General features: G+C 38.7%; 3 protein-coding genes across 3 annotated transcripts; 1 reads left to right on the top strand and 2 right to left on the bottom strand.

Moving 5' to 3' along the window:
• Positions 1-923: 923 nt before the first annotated feature.
• Positions 924-3,293, bottom strand: LOC113726307 (3-ketoacyl-CoA synthase 4-like). Its single transcript, XM_072079337.1, has one exon. The coding sequence runs from the start codon at positions 2,740-2,742 to the stop codon at positions 1,186-1,188; it is 1,557 nt and encodes a 518-aa protein (XP_071935438.1). The 5' UTR covers positions 2,743-3,293; the 3' UTR covers positions 924-1,185.
• Positions 3,294-4,369: 1,076 nt separating this feature from the next.
• On the top strand, positions 4,370-6,800 carry LOC113726308 (uncharacterized). Its single transcript, XM_072079338.1, has 3 exons — positions 4,370-4,512; positions 5,910-6,129; positions 6,243-6,800. The coding sequence occupies exons 2-3, from the start codon at positions 5,941-5,943 to the stop codon at positions 6,333-6,335; spliced, it is 282 nt and encodes a 93-aa protein (XP_071935439.1). The 5' UTR covers positions 4,370-4,512; positions 5,910-5,940; the 3' UTR covers positions 6,336-6,800.
• A 1,608-nt stretch (positions 6,801-8,408) lies between these two features.
• LOC113731281 (protein RADIALIS-like 1) lies at positions 8,409-9,999 on the bottom strand. The gene is made up of 2 exons (XM_027256449.2): positions 9,594-9,999; positions 8,409-8,700 (listed from the first exon to the last, which is right to left on the bottom strand). The coding sequence occupies exons 1-2, from the start codon at positions 9,844-9,846 to the stop codon at positions 8,696-8,698; spliced, it is 258 nt and encodes an 85-aa protein (XP_027112250.1). The 5' UTR covers positions 9,847-9,999; the 3' UTR covers positions 8,409-8,695.
• Between the last annotated feature and the right edge of the window lie 1,299 nt (positions 10,000-11,298).

Consider the following 11,298-nt stretch of genomic DNA (forward strand, 5'->3'; position numbering starts at 1 on the left):
AATTGCAGCACTGGCACTCACCTCCCTTGTGGTTTAAGAAATTGCACTGACCTCCTTTGAATTTACTGATTCTTTGCATATTCAGTCCAAGCGATTAAAATATTGTTTGAGGAAGTGAAATGAGAAATTTGTACCATATTTGCCCTTTGTGCAACATGCCAAGTATTATTAACAAAGAAATGACAAAGTACTACAAATCAATTAACAATTAATAAACTTTAAAAAGTGTAGTTTATGGGTAAATAGGCATTACCTATTCAAAGTATTAGGTCTTTATGAGTATTGTACTTTCAAACATTTAATTTATGATAAATACATCAATGTTTATACGTAATTCAACAAATTTTACAGTAATATTCTTATAAAAAAAGAAACTGGTAGATTATATATTTAATATAAATTAAATATTTTTAAAAAAAAGAAATGATCCATAAAGTATAAATTCTTTATGACTTTCCTCCATTACATGAACAGAGTAAGTGTTGCACTAATATTTTTACGAAAGGGAAACTGGTAGGTTTTGTATTTAACAAAAATTAAATATGTGAAAGTAAATACAAATTTATTAATAGGTAATGCCTATTTACCCATAAACTACACCGTTTAAAGTTTATTAATTGTTAATTAATTTATAGTATTTTGTCATTCCTTTACTAATACTACTTGGCATGTAGCACAAAGGGCAAATCTATCACAAATTTTTCATTTCACTCCCTAAAATAATATTTTAATCGCCTGGACTGAATATGCAAAAAATCAGCAAGTTCAGGGGAGGTTCGTGCAATTTCTTAAACCACAGGAGAGGTGAATACAGGTGTCAGAAACCTTAGGGGAGGTTTCTGCAATTTTCCCAATATATATTGTCATGTTTCCCTCGAGTGTATAACAAGGACGCGATGCTGGGGGAAATCGTGCAATTTCGGTCGCGCCAAATTCAACATTTTCGAACAACTTCCACATAAAATGATAGTACTACAACTACTACTTGACAAGTTTTGGAAAGGACACAAACCCCAAGCTCACATCGGATAACAACAATTACTACTAATGAGTAGTACAAGTATCATCTACTTACTTAAATTATTGTCCAATCTTCGTGGAAATCTATAGAAGTACCTGTCAGACACACAACTGTTGGTGATGGTAGCTTGATCAAATACTAATTATCAATTGCTAGACGGTTAATCAGTTGGCCATCTCAACAGGATACCTATCGACGCAATCTTGCCATGGACTATTTGGAGATGGCTTCACATTTCTGAGAGCCTGCCAAACTGCACTGTTGCACTTGAATCCACTCCCAAAGGCAATCTGCCAAACTCGATGCCCTTTTTTCATCCTCCCCTTAGCTTCAGTGTATGCCAATTCGTACCAAATCGAGCTAGAAGAAGTGTTCCCAAATCGATGCAGAGTCATCCTAGAGGCCTCCACGTGAATTGGTGAAAGTTGCAAATTCTTCTCGAGCTCATCAATCACACCCCTCCCACCAGCGTGAATGCAGAAATGGTCAAAGGCAAGCTTGAAATCTGGGATATACGGCTTGATCTTGGCGTCATTGCAGAGCTTCCGGGCCACAAGGGTCACAAAGAAGAGCAATTGTTCGCTGATGGGCAGCACCAGAGGCCCCAGCGTCGTGATATTGGTCTTGAGGGCACCCCCCGCAATAGCCATCAAATCTTTGGATAAGGACACCCCGGTTTTCCCATGGTCGTCTTGTTCCTGATAAACACACCTGAAGGCCGTGTCTTGGGCCCCTTTGTGAGTCCTCACCACATGGACAAGCTTGTACTTGGCCCTTCTCTTCTCAGATGCCTTATTTGACAATAGCGTGGCTGCACACCCCACACGGAACAAGCAATTTGGGATCAGCATTGATTTCTTGTTACCAAAATACCAGTTCTGGGTGATGTTCTCGGTGCTGACAACTACTGCGCATGTGTTCCGGTGAACCTGGAGCATGTCCTTAGCGAGATCAATTGCGATAACTCCAGCACTACAGCCCATGCCCCCCAAATTGAAGCTCTGAATATTGCCTCTTAATCCGTACTTGTTGACGATCATGGCAGAGAGGGAAGGCGTGGGATTGAACAAACTGCAATTCACGACAAGAATACCGATGTCCTTAGGCTTGACGTTGGTGGATTTGAAGAGATTGTCAAGCGCGCCGAACATGACTTGCTCAGCTTCTTCACGTGCGGTGGACATGGACGGTCGGGGTGGGACGCAGTGCATTGCCTCGGGCAAGTACGTCTCCACGCCAAGACCAGACCTTTCCAAGATCTTGCGCTGAAACTCCAAAGAAGACTCGTCGAAATCTCCAGTGAGCCTGGAGTGGTCCATGAATTTGTTGAAGTTGACTTGGAGATGGTCAGGAGGACGATAACAGGCATAGTCGACGAGGTAAACGGATCTAGGCCGGGTCATGATGTAAACAGTGGATCCGAAGACCATGATGGCAGAGACGAGGAGGACGGTGATGAGATTGAGTTGGAGTTGGAGATAGAGAGTCTGGAAGTCTTGATAGTTCATCTGGGAGGCTTGGAGGAGTGTGATGGCAATGAGGGGGAGCAGGCACAGCGTCAAAAAGTGAGACATGAGATGGTGGTATCCCAGTTTAACGTACTTTAGGTTGACGCTCTGGACAAAATCTGGAAGCCCTTTTCGAGCTCTTTTAATCCTAACAACCGGATCGGCACCGGAACAGCAAAGGCTTCCGTCAGCCGCCTCGTTGTGATTGCTCATACTACTGCAGGACAGTAATGGCTTTTGGTTCTGGGTTTTGTGTTTTGATTTTGGGGTTGTAATGTAATGTAACTAATGTTATGTTGTGGGATTGTTGCACTTTCAAATAATCAAATATGTGGTGGGTGGGTTTGTGGGGGGGATGAGGCCGAGGGTGAATAATAAAGGAGGGGGGGGGGGGAGGATGGGCTGCTGTCGACTAGGTATTATATGTACTGTGCGTGTGCTATGTGATCTATGAAGTAGAGGAGTGTGTGTTGCGGGTGTGCTAGCTGTGACTAAGTAGGTACAGAGGGGAGGACGGATCTGGAAAGAAGGAAAGGGGTGTTGGCCGTCTGGAAAAGGTAGATACAACAACTGCACAACAGCCAGAGTCAGTCAATAACAAGGCATTGGATGAGAAGTGTACAATCTTGAGGACTACTCTACTCTACTCTAGTTTTTTTTGGAATCAGCAAAATGGTAACCATCTAGTAGTAGCAGACACCGAGCGAGCATTGATGAAGAAGGTTAGAAATAGCGGAAATGGAGGGAGGAGGCGTCTACTAATGTCATCATTAGAAGGTTAGACACCGAGATTTTTACGCTACATGGTCAACAATAGTTTGACGGAGTAGGAAATGTCATCATTAATTCCTTGTTTTCTTCAATTTTCCATTCGTTCAATATTAATATTGTATTCGACCATCCCCCTTACCATACAAACAAAAATACTTTAATTGTCCTTGATTGTTGACTTGATATTAAAATTCTCCTTCTTTTCGTCAACTGTTGACTCCATGACTTGTGCCACTCGATGATTGTTTTGTGCAATTATCTCGGTTTGCCAAAATCTTCTCCAATCCAATTCTGTGTCGTATGAGAGTATGATGATGGATGGTTATTTCAACCCTTTCCCCCCTCCACCCCAACCCCCCAAAAAAAAAAGGAGTATGATAATGGTGTGAGTAAAAAGTTCACTTCCCTCTCCAATTGAAAGTGTGATCTTTTCTACTTACTTTTGAGGTTTGAATTTGTTCTCTTTTTTTTTTTTTTTTGGTCCCTGAAAAGTGAATGTGTTTGTTTGATAATAACACTCCAAAAAGTACTCCTCGTTATTTGATTACTCCTCGTTAATTTGCTTTAAAGGTAATTTTTTGGTAAAGTCGAAAATTGGAGCTTTTGGTTTGGCAAGCATTTCCCGAATACAAACCTGTGGAGAACTGTTTAGGTTCGAAATAGTTCTTTTTTCTTTTTTTTTTGTGTCGTTTCACTACAATACAAATATATACTCCTATACATACATTTTTTTTTTTTTTCACAGCAAGATGAAAAAGGATTTTTGTGTTTGGAATTCTGCCATGACGTCAAAAATCAAATTTCCAAAAATAACTTTTAACTTTCTCACCTAGTCCGAGTGAAGGCAATGGGCTGCGGCCCAACGGTAGACCATTACCGACCGCCAAGCCCAATTGTAGGTCCAATGAAGGGATTCCAAACTTGTTTTCCAAGCCGGGACATACTACTCTACGCCCGGGGCGTTAATCAATTTAAGCCAACACCCAATCAGACAAAATGTCGGCTTTTTTCTGCCCACTGAATTTTCAACACGTGGAGATTAGATCAGCCCCACCTCTATTCTCTTGTATATAATTTTATTTATTTATTCCACAGAGCATTCTCGCACGATTTTTAATATTTGCCGGCGTTTTTTTTTTTTTTTTATCGATTTCGAAGTTAGTTAGAACTTAGAAGGCAAGCTCACCCAATTGCTTCAGTTTGATCTGAAAGGTACTCGTTTTCTATCCCTTAATGCGAATAATTTCATTTGCTTTCCTTAATTTTTTGGTGCTCCTCCTTTTAGGTTCGCAAATCTTCCATGCATAATCCTTTACTATGTTTTATCGCAATCTGTCAGCGATTCCCCTAACAAACTAATTCAAGTTGAAGTGGAAGAGTAATAGGAAAAAATTGAAGTCTCGCAAAGAAATCTGAGTCTATTGATATTGTTTGCATTCTCTGTAAGCCTCTGCGGAATTTTGTCAAATAGTTGATATGCGTGTTGTTCCTTAATACTTGCTATTGCTTTTTTGTGGCTTGTTAACTTGTAGCTGGGCTCGAAGGCACGGTTAGATGAGAATGATTTTTTGAATTATCTTGTCTATAATTTTATCCTCTCGGGCTTCTTCTTCCCGATGTCCATCATGAGGGATTCGTTTCTTTAAGTTGCCTAGAATTTAAAAGTCCGACAAAATTTCGTTGTTCGTAATCTGCGAACAACTTTTTAGTTGGGTTGTCTGACTTGTCCGATGCTTCCCAAGATGAGGCGCATGTGGTTACTATTCTTTTTCTAGCTTCTATTGAAAAAATTACATGATGCTTTCCATTTCTTTGCATTCCCACTTCTAAAAGGTTTAGGAGCTTATGAGAGCGGGAACAGGGACAGTGTTGATTGGTCAGGGAAGCACCTTGATCGTTGTATGGCTTTACATACTTGGATTTGGTCGACTGAGAATGTTATCAGTTCACAAATTTGTGAATTTATAGTGGCCCTGTTATAGTATGGTTTTCTCTAATTTGATTATTGACGTTCGATCCTGTGAAATATTAAATACCATGTAGCCTGTTGGTTTTGCGGCAGTGCATTATTAAATGCTCTGTAGTTTGTTGGTTTCACCTGACGATATGCTGATTCTTATTCAAATGTTTGATATTTAGTTATGTGTGGTTTGGAACTAGTACAACTAGATAAGGTTGACTAGGTAGTGGGAATTGTGTAACAATATAGTCTTGCCTAATGCATTTTAAGAGCTTATCCGATCTTAGAGTTGGGCTAGGTTATTTTCTTTTGCTTAGATTTGAGTTTATGTGATCAGCTGCAGAAGGTCTGTGAATCTTGAAATCAATTTGCTTGCTATTTGGAAACAGTTCCACTTTCTTGTTTCCTATTTCCTTTCTATTGTACTTGAAGTGGGAACTCCTTGGGTATCTGGTCTTTCAGAATGTTGTTGATAAACATAACAAGTACATGCTAAGCTCTTCCTAGGTAAACGACTATTTGCTCCTTGTTGAGTTAATGCTATTCTGGATTGACACTTGTACTTGTAAGAAAAATGAATTAACCATGTTTACTTTGTCAGTGAACACCTTAGGGTTAACATTTTTTTTTTTTTGTGGCATGGTCATAGTTCTTTAGGGAAAAGCTTCACACCAGGTACCATGGCAGCTGAAAGTAGCCAAAATGAAAAGCTGCCATCCTCCAAAGCTCCAACTCAAGCCATGACTTCTTGCAGAAAGAAGAAGAATGAAGATGCAACCTTTTTGGAAGGTTTGAAGGATCACATAGATGAGTTCATGCATGCTTCAATGGATGAGCACAAAACTTGCTTTCAGAAGACAATAAAAAAGGTTTTAGTCCACTTCCTTATACCAAATCCTATGAGGAACTTCTTGAACCGCGAATTATGAATATTCTTTGTCTAATTACTAGTATTGTTGATATTAATTTTGACCTCGTGCAGATGTTTGGCATGTCAAAAGTTGTTGCAGAGCGAAACGCAGAGACTGCTAATGTTGAAAGCTCACTGCCCCTTCGAACATCATTGTCCGAGTAAAATGTCCCGCAAGTTTTTCTATTAACAGCCTGATGTCAAATAAAAGAGGAAGACTTTACAGTTGGGCGCACATCCCACTCTGTGGATGTGTGTTTTCTGTCTGAAATGGGAGAATCGTCCATCTTCCCCATTTTGAGTTAGTTTGTCATTTATATCACTGAGTTAACATGGTGCAGTTGATAGCGTTTGTTAAATTGCATATTAACCTGGACTGGGGCTGGTCATGAGATGAAATTTGGTTGGGTTTCTAGTGTCTTTTTTGCAAAAATACAGTTGATTTCAAGCCTTTGACTTTGCGTGTGCGGTGTTGTATGTTCATATATTGTGTAAATGGCTTCGAAATTAGTTACCAGGCAGTTTTGTAACCCGTGAAGTGTGCTTGATGATCTGTTGGATCATAAAGGACGAATACTTTTCCTTGGATGCAGTTAGCAAAATACTACATACGGAAAATTTTAATGCTGAGATGCGTCATACGGCCTGGAAAAATTAGAAAAATGTTGATTGCACTATGTTTTTTTTTTTTTTGAAATAATGGTACTCTCGCTAACTATCTTTTTCATCATATAGTAATCTAATAAATGAAAATTACATGATAAAAATTGATAATGAAAATGCTATTATAAAACAATGGAGTGCGACTAATCTATAACTTCTGAATTGTACTTAATGTTCCACCCAATGTTTGGATGGGCAACCATCGCCTCATAGAGGGTGATGAGACAGAAAATTGTAGGCATATGAACTGTGTAAATAGTTTTTAATTTTTTGTGGGGCGTTGATTTATTATTTTCTTTTTTGAAAATTATGTCTGAAAGATGAAAGGTAGTTGAAGGGATTTCCTAGAAAAATAAAGTCTATTTTTTTGTTATAAAAAAAAAATTCTGTATGATTTATTTATTTGTGTTTTGAAAATCATGTCTGAAAGAAAGATAGAAGGGAGGTGGAAAGTATTGAGTAGAAACACAACGCCTATTATGCAATACAATGCCCGGTTTTGGTGTCAGTTGTTCACCAGTTCGTAAGGGAAGGCAGTTGGATTAGAGATTGGAGCGCCAATGCCAACAATGTCTGCATGTGGGGGTTGTTGACGCCCCGAAAAGTGAAAAATAAAAAGATGGTGCCCGTAATAATACAGTACTAATTTTCAAGTACTCTTTTATCTAATATCCTAACTGCTGCTACCTCGAAGCGGTAGCTGAGATTGTCTGTCGACTTCAATCTCATGAGAACGCAGGCTGTCCTCAAGTTTAGTAACAAAAATTTCAACGTTCTGTTTGAAATTTATTGTGACGGAAATTCTGATAGTAGATCGACTAAGAAGGGAAAAAAGTAGAAGAAGAAGAAGTGTCATTTAGATTTGCCTAAAAAGCTGTTATATTGTATCAATGAATGAATTAATAAATAGTGTATTTCGGGTACTCAAACAAATATCCTTTGAAAAAAGGGAATACGTCCTAAAATTCTAACAACGGAAAATATTTTTTTTCTGTCAAAATTAGCAACAATAACTGTAAAATGTGACTAATTTCACAAGAATCAATTATTAAGTTGAAAAATCTTCAACGCGACTAGATCTTAAACTGAGTAAATTAATACTAAATCTTTTAGGTTTCTCTTTGAATAGACATATGAAGAAGTGATCGAGTACAAATAAAATAAGGACTCCGTCAATGCTGTCTGTCTTAGGGCTGTGCTCAAATTGTTGTTGAAAAGAGTTCCTTCGGACTTTACACAGGAGGGACGTATAATATTGGACCCCAAAACAGGTAGAAATCCCACGTACGCATAACTTTTGGTTTTTTTTTTTTTTTTTTTTTATGGACACCTTGATGATGATGATGATGATGATGATGAGGACGAGGACAGATTAAGATTTAAGTACTGAAACTCAAATGGTATAACGATCAGGCTGTGCTGCTGTATCATCCATTCTATGAACTACGTAGATTATGCAGCTACTTCATTTTCGCAGTTGCTTCTCATCATCAGCGGACCGTAACTGAAAATTTGCCCAGGTACTGTTTAAATCAAACTGTAGGAAACTAGAGTGGTGTGCTATATAGTAATTGATTTACTAGTAGTAATAAGTACGACTGGAATTGATTACTGAAAATAATGAAAGCGAAATGCTTCCACGTTTTACAAGACATTCTTATCAAAGGTAGAAAATACTGCAAGTACTCGTACTATAGTACGACTGGGATTACACAAATATTCTACTTGCTTTTCTTGATTATTTTTTTGAATAAAGACTCCATCCATGCATGTTTAGAACAGAGCTGAATGATAATGAACTCTTGCATCTTAATTTCTTCACGACTGGACGCCTTCTGTGCTTCACCAGAGCTCCAGGCTTTTCACCCTGCATGTCAATATATATATATGTGTAACTGGTCATTATTAGTTTTCTAAAGTTTGATAGTCAAAATTTACGATTACTAGCTACTAATGATTCTTGTTCCTAATTAATTTTCATTGCATGGTGAGGTGGTGAGTCCGTAAGCCTAGCTAGGGTGTATACTTCAATTTTTTTTTTTATTTTTTGAAAGAAAAAAGAAGACATTCTTATCAACTTCATGACTCATCCACACGCAAACTTCGTTCTAACTGTCTATCAAGTTCTTTTTGGTAGTGCGAAAAAAAAAAAAAAGGAAGAAGAAAACAAAAAATCAAGAGGGTTTCATGAAATAGTTAGTAGTTGCACGTAGAAAGGGCAAGGTACGTAGGGGCAACCCAAAAAAAAAAAAAAAAAAAAATACAGTAGCTTCTGGAACAGAAAGTAGTACCGTGAAGATAAATCACATCATCTATTGAGAAGTACTAGGTAATTTGTCGACTGTCCAAAAGTCGTCTTAGTACGCATTATTCTACTTTGGAAATCTATGTAAAATGATTCCCTGATCCCTCCCAAAAGGTCCCATCCAAGGGCTTGTGCGCCATGACAAAGATAAATCTCATATCTTCACTAACCCCTACAACTGCAAGCTAGTTCATATACGGCGGTTGACATAACAACGTACATGAGCCTGTCCATGGCTCGAGTCTGTTGGTGCTAGTTTAAAGCGCAGTATAGATTAATTAATTAATATGGCTGCAATTATGCCTGCTGATAATGCAGGAATTAGAAAGAATTTTAATGGGGTTCACTCAGTATGGATTATTTGAAAATTTTAATTAATGGTTGTTATGAGTAGCTGGTATAGGATGCAGCTTTTCTGATGATCAGTAGCAGTAGTAGCGGTGTTAGTTAGTTACCTGAAGCGGTGGTCCTGTAGTTGGGATACGGCACATGACCGCCCTCGATTTGCTTGATGTCTTCAACAAGGATTTCATAGTGCCTCTTCACCTCATCTGGGGTTTTCCCACCAACGGCCCTGGCCACCTTGGACCAGCGGTCAGGTGTGTCCTTATCGTACACGGCCAAAGCCTTTTCAAAGGCTTTGTTCTGTGTTACGGTCCAAGAACCTGACGATGAGCTGCTGCGGGAGGAAATTGAGCTTGATGCCATGCAAACAGGTAATTAAAGAAGGTTAGGAAATGGAGAGAGAATAATGAGCAAATGGATCTAGTACGTACTACTAGAAGTAGAAGGAAAAAAAAAAAGGGGCGAGAGCTGTAGCTTAGTAAATTAAACGGAGGGCAAGGGGTGATTTGCTTTGTGCAAGGAGGCTGGCAGGAGTGCGTGCGTTTTATAAGCTTCAGGAAGGGTGGGGTCGTGCCAGTTGGCCTATAGAACTTGCAAATAGCTGAAGAACTTTAGTGTGTTGTCCGCTTAGGAACCGCAGGAAAAACGAAACAATGAACCATAACAATAACAATGACAATAATATTTTGTGTTTCTAGAAGAATCAGTATCTCCGAGGTCCTCAACATATTCTTCCTTCCTAGCTATTCCACTTGACATCACAAATTCTGTTGCCTCTTCTTTTCTTTTTTTTTTTCTTTTTTTGTTGTTGTGGGTCTGTGTCATATCCTCCATAGATTTTCTTTCCTTCATCGGCACCATACCAACGGGAGGGCCAGGCTTTTGTTCCCAATCAATGTAGGATTAATGAAGCTACTACTGTTCCTATACATTCCTCTTCTACGTACACATGTACTGGGATATATATATGATGTATTTGATGCTCCATCTTGTTGAAAGCACAGTTGTACAATGCATGCTAGTACCGGATTTTTTTTGTAATAGCCAATTATTTTATATATATATATATATATATATATATATATATATATATATATATATGATGTCTTCACAGCAGCGCCTCGTATAATATGCAAAACGCAAATTAGAAGAAAAAAGAATATCTGAAGTGATTGTTATTAGTTACCCTAATAAGCATATATAGGCAGACTAATTCAAATCATCCTCGTTTGGTTTTGTCATTTGTGAACAAGCTTAAGATTAGTTTGCGGTAAACTTCACATTTCTAATTTAAACAGCTAATTACCAAATCCAAATTAGGTCATGTGGTTGGTTTATGCGGCCGGCACAGCCAATTGCCTTAGAAAGTAAAATCTTCCTAATTTGGCGGACCCAACCCGCTTGTAGTTTTGCCGTAAAACTCAAGCATATCCCTCCCTAAGAAAACCCATGTCAAACCCTACTCATTCCACCCCTCCTCAGTCCTCTCCTTCTTTCCAATTTGACAGGAAGGATTATAAGTTATAAGCAGGTATGTGTCAAAACTTATCCCCTGCCGTGTGGCAGGACCTATCAGCTAGTTTATGCCCCATCCTCTAACAAAAGGTCCGAATCCACTGCATTCTTTCTCACGAGCATTAGTTCCCTGTCTTAACAAAATCAAATCAAATCAAATCTTCACTCGCTTGAGAGTTTGAGTAGGGTAACTTTCTAGGAATTAGGATCTGTGGTGATTTTCATGGTAATGAATGTACATAGAAGGCATAGCACGAGAGACTTTGAGGGCTTGCCTGGCATCGGATCACAAAAAAATAC

This window comes from Coffea arabica, chromosome 2e (assembly GCF_036785885.1).
Source record: "Coffea arabica cultivar ET-39 chromosome 2e, Coffea Arabica ET-39 HiFi, whole genome shotgun sequence".
NCBI lineage: Eukaryota > Viridiplantae > Streptophyta > Magnoliopsida > Gentianales > Rubiaceae > Coffea > Coffea arabica.

Bases quoted from the DNA above. Each gene is read 5' to 3' on its own strand.
- LOC113726307 (XM_072079337.1), bottom strand. From the start codon at position 2,742: ATGAGCAATCACAACGAGGCGGCTGACGGAAGCCTTTGCTGTTCCGGT.
- LOC113731281 (XM_027256449.2), bottom strand. From the start codon at position 9,846: ATGGCATCAAGCTCAATTTCCTCCCGCAGCAGCTCATCGTCAGGTTCT.
- LOC113726308 (XM_072079338.1), top strand. From the start codon at position 5,941: ATGGCAGCTGAAAGTAGCCAAAATGAAAAGCTGCCATCCTCCAAAGCT. The intron at 6,130-6,242 runs GTTTTAGTCCAC...GACCTCGTGCAG, and splicing joins TTCAGAAGACAATAAAAAAG to ATGTTTGGCATGTCAAAAGT.